The sequence below is a fragment of the Etheostoma cragini genome, chromosome 9 (genome assembly GCF_013103735.1).
Source record: "Etheostoma cragini isolate CJK2018 chromosome 9, CSU_Ecrag_1.0, whole genome shotgun sequence".
Classification (NCBI taxonomy): Eukaryota; Metazoa; Chordata; class Actinopteri; order Perciformes; family Percidae; genus Etheostoma; species Etheostoma cragini.
The window spans coordinates 9367754-9380452 of record NC_048415.1 but is presented as its reverse complement, the minus strand read 5'-3'; the positions used below and the strand labels follow the sequence as shown (position 1 = coordinate 9380452).

General features: G+C 39.2%; 1 protein-coding gene across 4 annotated transcripts; it reads left to right on the top strand.

Annotated features, from left to right (window-relative positions):
* Positions 1-1021: 1021 nt before the first annotated feature.
* Positions 1022-12258, top strand: LOC117951114 (disabled homolog 2-like). Of its 4 annotated transcripts, none has more exons than XM_034882655.1 (10): positions 1022-1368; positions 1556-1717; positions 4826-4965; positions 6731-6829; positions 7725-7883; positions 7964-8050; positions 8144-8191; positions 9063-9125; positions 9715-9805; positions 11696-12258. In XM_034882655.1, the coding sequence occupies exons 2-10, from the start codon at positions 1633-1635 to the stop codon at positions 12091-12093; spliced, it is 1170 nt and encodes a 389-aa protein (XP_034738546.1). In that variant the 5' UTR covers positions 1022-1368; positions 1556-1632; the 3' UTR covers positions 12094-12258. The 4 variants fall into 4 exon arrangements, with proteins under 4 accessions (XP_034738546.1, XP_034738547.1, XP_034738549.1 ...); XM_034882656.1 differs by having other exon boundaries at positions 1024-1368; positions 4829-4965; XM_034882657.1 differs by lacking the exon at positions 1022-1368 and having other exon boundaries at positions 1416-1717; positions 7725-7856.
* Positions 12259-12699: the final 441 nt, after the last annotated feature.

Below are 12699 nucleotides of genomic sequence, written 5' to 3'. Positions count from 1 at the left end.
TTTGGATACAAAAGAGGAGGTGTAAAACTTAATTAATATTTATATTCCAATTGATCCAGTGTATTGTGTATATGTTTTACTGAAGACCAGAAACCAATGGCATGGACTATAGAAAATGTTTTGCATACTTTTAATGGTTGCCACAAATATTATCATCAACAGCTGTCCTTAACTGGATAAAAGTACCAAACTTAATTCAAAGTTTTTATTTTTTTACAAAAGCAAACTCCACTTGTAATATACATGAGGTTATGGATGCCTGAATAAAAGTACTTGAAGTGTAGTTTATTTGTTTTTTCTTATAAAGGGAGTCATTAAAATGACACACATGCAGACACGGGTTTTATAAATTATATTCAGTTTACGCATCACAAGGAGTAAACCACTAAGCCTAAGTAAACAGTTGTAGAACGTCTTCTGTGACTCTGGAGATTTCTAGGTCTGAGAAAATAACCATGATGATGTCATAGTGATGTCACCAGAATTGTTTCAGTTTTGGCTTACATTTCTTTTTAGCAGTAAGCTTGTGTTAAAAAATGGAGGCATGGAGTTCCACATAAGAGAGGGCTGGGGGAGGGTCTAGTGAAAGATGCATCTGCGGTGGTACACTAAACTGAGATGGGGACTATGGTAAAATGATTTATTCTAAATATGTTACTGTAGAATTACATTTTGCGCTTGTTAGCATGCTGACGTTAGTGATTAGCTGTAGGCTCTAAGTCTTGCTGTGAGCTGTTACCTAACTTTATAGAAATGCTATACTAAAGTACTAAAACTTAAATCAAACATAAATAATGAAGACCAAAATAGTTAATTTTGACGCAAATCAACTAACAATCCTATTGAAAGTGGTATACATGACACATAACAGAACTTTATTATTAAGTGCCATTATTTGAGCCAGTTTTCTCTCTGGTTCATGAACCCTTCAACATCCTTTCAAGTAAAGATTTTTTAGTCAGCACTTTAATGCCTTTTATTAACATTTACTTTTTTTTGGTTCCTCTCAACTATCCTTTCTGCAGAGGTTTTCAGGTAGCTCGATATTTATTTGGCAGCCAGACACTTTTATTGTAACTACAATTTTAAGAAAATACCAACCAAGACGACCATGTCCTTGAGGGAAACACATGACCTTACACTCATCTCCAGAGAGGGACAGCACCATGTGCTGACTAACCTCCCACTTAGAGCCTCTTCAGTCTTATACGAGAGTTCCCATGCATTTGGGACTCCCAGCAGATGTTAATATATCACCCATGAGTCTGCAGCCTGACCTTTGACTCTGAGAAGTTCCAACTATGAGTCGAGCCAAGCAAGCAACGGAGAGAACGGTCAACGGTCAAAGCAAAGACACACTCCCGGCAGGTGAGGTGGATCAAATGGTTTCTCTTCTGCTTTTCAGCAAACAAAAACACAGATTGCTGCAACCTTGAGAGATTTCTTCTTTGCACTTTGACAGTTTTTGAATGTCTGTCATTCTTTGATTTTCTCTACATCAACCCTGCTGTTTTTTTCTCAAACTGCTAGACTGATGTACCATGCTCTCTTTCAGCAGTCAAGTGTGAAAGCCACATTGCTCTCACTGCATCTTGAAGCCACTCAGCCTTGAATTTCCAAACAGACCTCGCCATGATGGAGACTGAGCAAACGGCTGCGAGTTGTCATGCCCCGGGCCAAACTTCTGTCAGGACCTGGCTCTCCTCCAGCATAAGAGGTATGAATGCTCGGCTGCTGTTGACCGCCAGCATTGGTTCTCAGACATAAGTTAAGCTCAAAGTTTTGCTTTACGAAACATTATTTAACCTATGACCTAAAAAAAACTGCAGAACAAACAGTTTCTGAACTTTTCTTCAGGCATGATTGGGCAAGCTACTTCAATTTCTTCAACAGTATTTACTACATAATCCAAAGGGATTCTTCCTTTTTTTTCAAAAGTTTGGGGTCACTTACAAATTTCCATACAACTCCATTATAGACAGAATACTCGCTGATCTGAGAGGGGGGCTGATCTTAAATGCAATATCTCAATTGTCCATTATCAGCAACCATTCATCCAATGTTCCAAAGACACATTCTGTTTACTAATCTGATATTATTTTAAAAAACTGAGAAAACATTGGAGAAGCCCTTTTCAATTATGTAAGCACATAATGTTATCTGAAAACTGCTGCCCTGGTTAAAAAAAACAGTGCAACTGATCTCAGCTGGGATTCTGTCTATGATGGAGTGCGATGGAAATTCATAAGTGACCCCGAACTTTTGACCGGTCGTGCATCATTTCGAAATTAAGCGGTACACTGTATAACTTACAATACAGCATACAATACAGTATGTCTCCTGCTCTGATCGGTGGCTGTGAGTTTGTTAATATCTGAGGGGAAACGGGAGCATTTTCCCATAAGACTTGTAAAGTATGTGTCTTACTGATTTCCAACTTTTTGTAAAACTGGATTAATGTTTATCTCATATATCTAATCAACATATATTTCAAACAGCTGGTTTGTCATCTTGTTGTTTACTCTTCTCATAAGCTTCAGAAATATAAGTCTTACACAATACTTTTTACACACTTCTCATGTTAACCATTATCCATCATAAAAAATTTGATTTTATGAGAATGTGATCACTTTTGGGTGATATCCTGTGTCTATAAAAACAGCATTAAAACTGCAATGGGGATACTTTGATGATAAATAACTAGAGCAAGGATTGTAAACCCTAATACATTTCTGAAATCAGATGTTGTGTTCAACTTCTCGCTTTACTTTAAGTGCTATACAAATAAAGTTATTATTATTATTATTATTAAAAAATTTGTTTATGTTAACCTTTATTCATTCAAGGAAGGTTCAGGGAGAGGCAGCCTCTCTTTGGCAGGAGCGCCCTAATCACATCCATACTTGGAAGCTGCCCAGTACAACCAGTCTGATCTGCTGGCCACTGAGCAGCTCCACTGGAGTGGTTTTGAGGTTAAAGGCCTTGCCCAAGGGCACCTGTTTTTTCCCCCGTGGGGATTCAACCAGCAACCTCCAAATCACAAGCTCTCTTCTCTGACCTTTATGCCACCAATGCCCATTAATATTATCTTTCTTTTTAGCAAAATGCATCACCCTGCCATCACCCTCTCCATCCCCTAGCAGTACAGAGTGAGCAGGGGCAGAGAGGTTGTTTATATGTTATATGTTAATATAATATATTATAATGTTATAATGTTATATCTTGTTGTCCGACTCATTTATAGTTTATCTGACAGAGGTTTTTTCAAAATAGAATATGTGGCCCCGACCATGGCTCTGAAACATTAGCAGCCTTACTGTGCTTTTTCTCTGAGTCCCGCCCTTCTGTCAGTTTCATCTTGGTTTCCTGGGTGGGTGGGATACGCGGATATCTCACTGATATCATTCATCAGTGAGATATCCGGAATGCGATCCTGCAGCCATTGTTTGAACTGTATCATGGATCCTTCAGCCATTTATTCCACCCTTATTTTCCAACTCATCATATCAGTCCTCTCCAGAGCTCCTCCAAATAACAGGAAAGAGTTTTGTTGCCACTCATCTGTCACAGAAGGGAATACACTACCAAAGTTGAACATTGCCAGCAGAATATTTATAACTGACATCAGAAACCCCACACCCAACACAGCAGTAACAAACAGGAAATTTCTTAAAGCCACACTGAAAATATACGTTATCTTTCATCAAACTGGCTGCCTGTGTTCCAATGAAGGAACTCTTTTGTTGTTAACATTAAAGGTGCACTATGCGTTCCTGCATGGTCACTTCTGTTGATGTTCCAAGTAAATTTAATGCAAAACAGAGCAAGCTCGCCCCTACCCCCATGTTTCTATAACTGTCATGACTAACTGACTAATGGCCCTGACACACTAACCATGAGAGTCTGGCTTTAAATTTGAAACCAGATCCACGTGACGCATACGTCCAATCAGCTGTCATCGCCAGTCATCAATGTCATCATCGCATCGCTTCAGTGTGTTCCGACGCACTTTTGGCCAACTCAGGGAGGCAGTCCTTTTCTGCCAATGGTCAGGCATCAGGTTTGTGTCAGGGCCTTAACCCCCACCCCTCCCCCAATTATCAATTATCTTGTCGGTGATTGGCTGAAGTGGTTTCTTGCTTTTTGGTGCGCAGGCTGCGCCACTAGTGTTTGTTTGACATTTACTACCCCTGTGTCTGAGACCTGGCTTTTCACAGTGTATTCAGGGGAGAGATACCTACAATTGGGGACAAAAAATTAAAATGCCCTGAAACCATGCAGGAACTCATACTGCACCTTTAAAGGTTGTTTGGCTTTTGACAAACACCAGCTCAGATCATTGACTGACTTTGTATTGGAGAGTGAAACACAGATTTGTAATTGTGCTGAACATTAAACTAAACAGTGACTAAAAGCTGCTAAACTTGTTTGCAACGCAATGAAGTTGTTTAAGAGCCGACCTTTGTTACAACAACGCATACTGACATTTCCATAATCATTAAATAACTGTTTTCATTCCAGGAAATGAGATTAAACATTGACAGGGATCAGTCAAATATAAACACTAACAAACTAACAAACACACACAAATACATATGTACTAACAAAACACATGTGCTACACTTTATACAAACACACAGGCATTAGAGCAAAAGACACAGACGTGAAAACATGATAAAAATACAAATACACTTGTACTTTAATGAGATTATGACACACAAACAAAATTAAACTACAAAAATACACAAGAACGGCATATTCTTCTTCTCACACAGATTAATCCTCACAGTTTGACCCTTTATCGGACCTCTCTCATGTTTCCCAGCAGCACCCAGGACACCTAGTGACACTACCTCACGTTTCCATGGAGACGGGGTTCGCTACAAAGCCAAGCTGATCGGCGTTGACCCGGTACCCGACGCCCAGGGAGAAAAGATGTGCTGGGACTCTATGATGAAGTTGAAGGTAGACAGTCTGTCCTTCATAGCTAACACAAACTTGTTACCCTCTGTTTCCTCTTGTTCCAAGCTGGTTAACAGTCTGTGAGATGATTTTCTTGTTCTCCCCAACTGCAGTAAATTCATCAGGAAAGAGGCCTGTATTGAATGAGATCCTTATGCAGATAAATTATCTTCTATTTCACACTAGTGGCATTTAAAGTGGCGTTTGTTAAACTAATGAAGACTGCATTTGACCAATATGTCCACTATATTTAATGGTCCCATGGCATTCAAATTTAACTTTATGAGATTTTTTTAACATTACTATGTGTTCCCTTAGCCTGTCCATGGTCCCCCAGTGGCTAAAAACTCTGTCTTTGAGAAAAAGAAAGCTCAGATGGGCCGATCTGAAATCTTGCCCCTTATGAAGTCATAAGGGGCAAGGTTACCTCCCCTTTCTCTGCTTTGCCCTCCCAGAGAATTTGGCCCGCCCATGAGAGAGAGACATCATGGCTTTCAAACGAGCAAAGTGGCAGTTGGTCAAGGTCAGATCCTGGTCCAATCAAGAATTTGTGGCTAAACTGTCGATGTATTTCAGCACATCAGTTCTATTCTGTTCCTTCATTTAGATAAGGAATTACATAAAATTGTGCACCTTGTCTGTAATTTTAGTAATGGTCAAGATAAACGTATGATAAGGAGGTGATGTACAGTTGGTACACCTTGTTGGTGGTATATATTGTACTGTGGAGATTAACATTTAAGTGGACCAAGTCATCCAAGGAAGCTGTCCCAATGGTCTTGCTTTACCCAGTCCAATAAATAGATTCAATAAATATGTATAACAACGCTGAATTTCGTTAGTTCTAAGGGGTTTGGTTAGAAACCAAAGTTTTGGACAAATTGAATTTTCTACCTGACGATGCCACTGGAAAATGAAAATTCAGAGCATCATCAAAGTGATTACAGTTCAGCCTGAGGGGCACATAAATGTTTGCACCAAAATGTAATGGCAATCCATTCACAAGTAAACCTCATGACGCTCCTAGAGGAAGAGTCAGGGGATCCCAAACAAAAGATCATGTTTTTACAACATTGCATCTTAAATAGTGCGTAGTTTCTGTTGCCCCCGTTAAGAATTCTGACAACAACACTGTTAGCGCATCCATTAGATGACCTGTTGTTGAAACCTGTTTTCACATTGACATTAATGGGTATTTTTCCAAGGGGTAGATCATATATTATCGGCACATTAAAGTTAGGTTCATTACAACTTCCACTTCAGGCACAGGTACATTTCTTGGAGTTTATAAACTATAGCAAATGGACAAGGTTATAAAAGGAGTTGTGGGAAAATTCCTGCAGTGGAAAAGGGGGCTTCTAATATATATGACATCCTGCTCACCCTTGACATGCAAGTGACTTCAGGCCCTACAATCTCACAGGACTTTGCACAATCTAGTGGGAGTCCAGGCGTATGCAACAGACATGGGCCACAGGAGGTGAACACTTAGTTCACCTCCTGTGGACTAAACAGTTAGTTCCAGTCAGTTATTTTGAAAAACAAACTGACGAAAATTTAGCATTACCGTTACAAGTCAAAAGCTATAATTAGAGACTGTGTCGTCGATTACAACTCATTCAGTCAGTTACCACACATAGTGGCTTTAATACATTAGTGTGAACATTTAGTACACTGGTATAAACATTGGTATAAACATTATGTCTTCTTTTGAATGTGTCAGCTGTGCTCCTATTTCAAGCCATTCAAACCTTTTTTTATGTGTTAGGGCTTTGAGGCAGCAGCAAGGAAACAAGGGAAACACAAGCAGAAAGTTTGGTTGAAAGTTTCCTCCAGTGGCCTGAGAATCGTGGATGAAAGGACTGGGGTGAGTTGTGCTGTCCTGTAGCTGTAGCGCCCGCCTGGGGTTGATGGTTATAGAAGGGCATAACATTTGGGAATTTAGTCCAATTTTTTTCTCCAATAAAAATATGTTAAAAACCTGGTGGTTTAACAGATATCTACACTTTGCACTAACCTCCATCCTGAACTATACATCTGCTCATTGCACATACATTTTAGTTTTTACATTCCACACTCAACCTATTCAGCCGCCTTTTTATGTGCCAAACAGCTATTTTGTGTATATTTGTTTCTGTTTCAATATTTATTGTTTATTCTTTTTAATGTTCAACAGGTTGGTCTGTTTATGTATGCACCAAAAACCAAGGCAAATCCCACGGAAGTGTAACTTTTTTGTAGCAATAAACGCTTTTCTGATTCAGATTCTGAAATGAGGAAGTAAGGTTTCCTGTGTGAAATGGATGGTGCACTTTTTGTGGAAGTTGGTGATTGAAGATTATTTACGTTTTGGTTCCACTTCTGCTCCTTCTTTTGGTCCAATTTCTGGTGGGAGTGACACCACACATGCCTAACCTTTGCCTGCACTGAATAATTCATTATCTTTGTTAGGTTCAAGGACAAAAATCAATGAGCTGGTTAATGATGAGGAGCCAAGATTTAAAAAATAAAATAAATAGAACTACCATCAAGAAACATTCCCCCAGAAAATCTAGAGAAACAAAAAACCTTTGAGATCAGAAACCAGGCCAAACTTCTGGAATGTGGCTACATTTTATGGTTTTGATTTCTTAAATCTCCCTTTTGTCCTTTACTGTAATTTTAGTTTTCTGTTTCCCCATTAGTTTGTTTGTATTCCTGAATATTGGTGTAGTGGTTTGATATGTTGTAACATAACCAAAACATTTTTATCTGTGTTTTAGGCTGTACTTTATGACCATGACAGGAGCAGGATCAGCTCTTTGACCAAAGATGAGTCTGACCCCAGAGCTCTGGCCTACGTCTCCCAGCACCGAGACACCTACTGCCTCTTCTACATCAAGATGGCCAACCTGGTGACAGCACACAGTACTACATGTCATGTTTGTGCTGTTTACATTGTGTCACCCTGCACTGAATGTGTTTGGTCCGCTGTGTGACGTTTTTTTTCTGTGTTCATCAGGCAGATCCAGTCCTGGTTGACATTGAGGAGGTTTGTCAGAATGTAGACCAGGAGACGCCACAAGAAGCTGCAGAAGCCCCGACACAAGTCAGACAAAATCTTGTGTTTATCAGTGTTTTTTTCTTCTTTGTTGATATATGTGTGTTTACCACAGCGTTCAATTTTGTTTGTTCTTTCCAGAACAATTCCTTACTGCTACTAAGTGACACTTCAGCCCCTCCAGCTGAGGTAAATAAAAAAATATAACAGCTCGTTTTTTTTTTTTACTACATGTTGAACAACCCCCAAATGTTTTGCTGAGGTTTATCATTGAACATCTCTTTATGTATTTTACTTTTTCAAAACGTTGGAGATCACATGCAGCACCGAATAGAGAGCCCAAGTGACTCTTCCAGTGGACCTCATGGGACCTATCTTTCGAAAAAAAAAAGAATGGTAGTGAACGGGGAAAGGCAAATTATAATTTGATCCCATTTGAATTGAGCAATGGATTATATATATGATGTTTGTCAATTTAAAAGATAATTGTTAACCTAAAGTAAGTCTCAGTAGGTTTGTCACATGACCACTTAGTTTTGTGTGAAACTGTTCATTGAACTCTCTTACAAAATTGATGACCCAGATTGATGCTCAACTTGCTCGCTAGCTGGCTAGCTTAGCTCTGTTCAATCAACACATGTAACATTATCTTACCTGATGTGTGTTATCCAGTGAAGTGTTTTCGGGCAGATATGCAAAAGAACAAGCGAGATCCTCTGCTTATTTAAGTAGCATTACATCCACGGTACGATACACACAGACATTGTAGCTTCAGCGAGACATCATCCATGCAACATTGAAGTGTGTAGTCTTCTAATTATGTAGTTTAAAAGTCTTATACGTAAACAGTTTAACAATAAATTGAGACGTTCTTCAGTTGAAAAATGTTCTTTTAAAGTGACAAACATCATATTTGTAATCCATGGCTCAATTCAAATGGGATCAAGATATTAAAATGCCTCTCTCCGTTCACTGCTGTTCATATAGTTTCAAAAAATAGGTCCCATGGACCGGGAGTAGAAGGTCGTGACTTTGGCTCTCTATGTGTCGTTATTTACAGGAACCAGTTTTTGAGGATGTTTTCAGTCCACGACTAGATTCTTCATCAGGACAATCAAACCAGGTCAAATCTACAAAACACAATATAACACATAAATGTTTAAATCCGCTGTACCTCACATAAACCATGAGGGTTTCTGGACAAAAACAAAATGTAAACTACCAAATTATTGCAGTCAGAAGAACAGAATCATAAAACAATTGATACTTCAGAATTTTAATGTTTTCATCTTAAATAAAGTTGGTCAAATAAGCAGGGGTTAAATACCAAATCTTGAATAGTGTAGCTGATCTTTCAAGCTTAAACTGACCATAGGTTTTGGACTATCAATGTCAGCTAGTTAGCCAGCTGCTCTCCTTCTAAGATCATGAACAATGTGAATGAATGAGAGGAGTTGATGCAATATCTGTTGTATTGCATCAACATATTGCATGTACATTTCTATTTCTAATATTTTACTTAGATTTGTATTTACTCATATGATTTGTCATTTCGTGTCTGTTAATGTTTGCTAGTCAGCTATCACATGGCTTTTAACAATAACAAACTAAACACAGCTTAAAGAACAGCCTTCCATATTACTGTTGGTTTAAAAATATGGTGTTTTATCAAATACTGTTGTCTGCCTGTTGTGTTTATTTGTTGTGTACAGGCCTCCTTTAGTAATGAGCTGATGGAAGTTTTCTCCATCCAGAAGGAGGAGCCACTGATGGCCAACCAGAGCTCATGCACCAGTCAGCCAGGTTGGTTACAACATGAGACTAGGAACTGACACTGCGCCGGGGTAGTCTATATCCACAACGTTCCATTTCCAGGATTGTTCAGGTGCTGCCAGAAATTCCACCATCTTTTCGTCTGGATTTCTTTTACCTTCCACTTTCTTTGTATTGCCATTTTGAATTCCGGTCAATTTATGAGGATTATGGTTAATTGCTCCTCAGATCTGCAGGGTAAAGTATGGTGGTGGACTGGTAGCTGAAGAAGTGCCAGTTCACCTTCTGGGCACTGCCAAGGTTCTCTTGAGCAAGGCACCAAGCCTCCAACTGCTCGGGGAGCCTTTCCATGGGCAGCCCCCGCCTTCTCACATCTGTCTATTTAGTGCATGTATAGGTACTGAGCATGTGTGTGTAATTCATGCCTGTGTGTAATGTGTGTAATAACAACAGAGTATAAATTGTAATTTCCCCTTGAGGGACTAATAAAGGATACATTAAATTAAATTAAACTAAATTAAATTAAATCCAGACAGCTAGCTAGACCATCTGTCCAATCTGAGTTTTCTCTCGCACAACTAAAACAACCTTTAAATGTTCACACGTTCCACCAAAACAAGTTCCTTCCCAAGGTTATTTTGGAGAGGCAAACAGGCGCCGTTTGGCAATTAGCACCACCCGAGACGATTGTGATTGGTTTAAAGAAATGCCAATAAACCAAAGCACGTTTTTCTACCATCCTGGAATGCTGTGTCCATTAGACACTTATCAGCAGCGCTGTGGAGGGACGTCTGGCAACGTGAGACTAGCGCTGGGGTTGCCCAAGGCTCGAACTATGACCGTATCACCTGAAACATTTTATCTGTAGAGCTGGTTGGGGGCAGAACACAGCCTGGGTGGAAGTGCAACAAGAGAAGCCTGATTCAGCGCAAAAAAATCTCTGTCCTTCTTGCTTGGTCTCTCCCCACTTTCTTCCATATTTATACTTGTTTTTCAAATGTATAGTATATACATATATCTGTTGTTAGTAAAATCCTTTTTGTCATCACATCAAAAGGAGGATTCATACAGTTCAGAGATCTAGCTCTGAGTTTATCAGTTTGATATCCTATCATGCAAATAAATCATCAGGCTGTTCCAACATAAAACTACAGGCCCATGATCAGACAAACGATGACCACTTCCCTCCTCTGGATCTCAAGGTCCTCGCTGTTCTCATCTCTCATCTGCATCTCCCTTGTGTTAGTGAATCAGAACATTAACACCTTCATAGCTTCCCTGTCTTTTATTGTCTGTAAAGCGTCCTTGAGTGTTAGAAAGGCGCTGTTAAATAAAATGTATTATTATTATTATTATTATAGTGTGTCAACACACATGGTGATATTGAAACTGTGGTTGATGATCATGATCTCCGTGTTCATGTCATGTTTAATATCCACAGTACTCTGGAAAGGAGTGACATAATTCCTGCAATACAGCTGACAAAGAGTCACATTTTTAAGCAATGTAAAGTTTTATCTCAACCTCCTGAAGAGAAGAAATGATCAAATCACCATTTATGGAAATGTCTATAGGACGTTGTAATATGTGAATATGCAGCAGTGTGATGTTCTCATAGTGCAGCACTAAGTATGGTGATTTTGAAGCTATCATAGAGGTGCCCCTAGCACTCCCATACAAAAGAACATTTGACCAAAAACTAAAATATGATAAATCCTAAAAGTGGCGCTTACATCCTAATTATGCTTTTAAAGAAAGTTTGACTCAGGCACATCCACAAAAAGACCCTAGGTTGTATTTTGGCGAGAGTTACGCTTTAATATTAATGAGCTTATTGTTTTAGCACATCAATTGTTTCAACAGGCCAAGACAATATTTAGTTTTTAATCATCTTATTTATCTGCTTTTGTTTTCTTTTAGAGCCTCCCCAGCCAAAACTCTGCACCTCTCAGATCCTCTCCATGTTCCCCTCACAGCCACTAGGGGGCTCTCCATACTGCTCTCCCCCATATTCTCCCACAAGCACCATGCCCTGGGGCCAGCAGGGGCCCCTGGGAAATCAGTGGGCAGGTTCAGCTGTGGCGGCCTGTCCCACAATTCCCAGTAGTATGGCATCATGGGCACCAACAGACGTGGCAGTCGGCCAGATTGTGGCTCAGGGGCCTCAGCCAAGAGTCATGGGGGGAGGAAACACACTTGCTTCACCCACTGCTGTCAGCGGGTACCCCACCCGTTTAAATTCCTTCTACTCCCCCACTGGAGCAACAGGACCACTACAGTCTGTGTCCCCCTCCTTAGAGCAGAATCCTTACCCATGAAAATGGGAATTGAATTGAAAATTGCTGCTTATCAAGACCCATGTTAATTTAAATCCAATTTAATTTCCTTTTTTTAAATTTGCACATATTATCAAATATTTGTGTTCAAGTAAACTGGAAGATTTATACAATCAAACCTGTGAGTCAGAGTTACGGTTTGACATATACTCTACTATACAAAGTATTATTAATATAGATCAATACTAATCATGTAAATTTCTCCTGCTTTTACCTGCATATGTTCCATTTTATGAGTTTAACCTGATACTTCCAACTCATTTATTTTCTTTATTTTCTTTTACTGTATCAAATAAACTGTATTTTTTTAAAGTTGTCTTCAGGTTTGCTCATATACTGGACATGCAGAATAAAATACAGAACATACAAGGTAGCTCATTAAACTTTACTTTGTTTCTTTGTTTTTTGTTTTCCTTCACATTAAAGTATGTTACTTTATCTTGTGTTCTTTAACTGAATGACATTCAGTTTTGCTTATTTCTCTTTTTTTAAGAAGAGAGAAAATGAATGAGCACATGTTGCCAGAAAGATAGAAGAAATAACACTGCATCACATGAATTGTACAGTAATATGCCCCCACATTTCACT

Excerpts from the sequence above, each read along its gene's own strand:
- LOC117951114 (XM_034882655.1), top strand. The coding sequence starts at position 1,633 with ATGATGGAGACTGAGCAAACGGCTGCGAGTTGTCATGCCCCGGGCCAA. Across the intron at positions 1,718-4,825 it reads GCTCTCCTCCAGCATAAGAG|CAGCACCCAGGACACCTAGT; the intron begins GTATGAATGCTC and ends CATGTTTCCCAG. Across the intron at positions 9,806-11,695 it reads CTCATGCACCAGTCAGCCAG|AGCCTCCCCAGCCAAAACTC; the intron begins GTTGGTTACAAC and ends GTTTTCTTTTAG.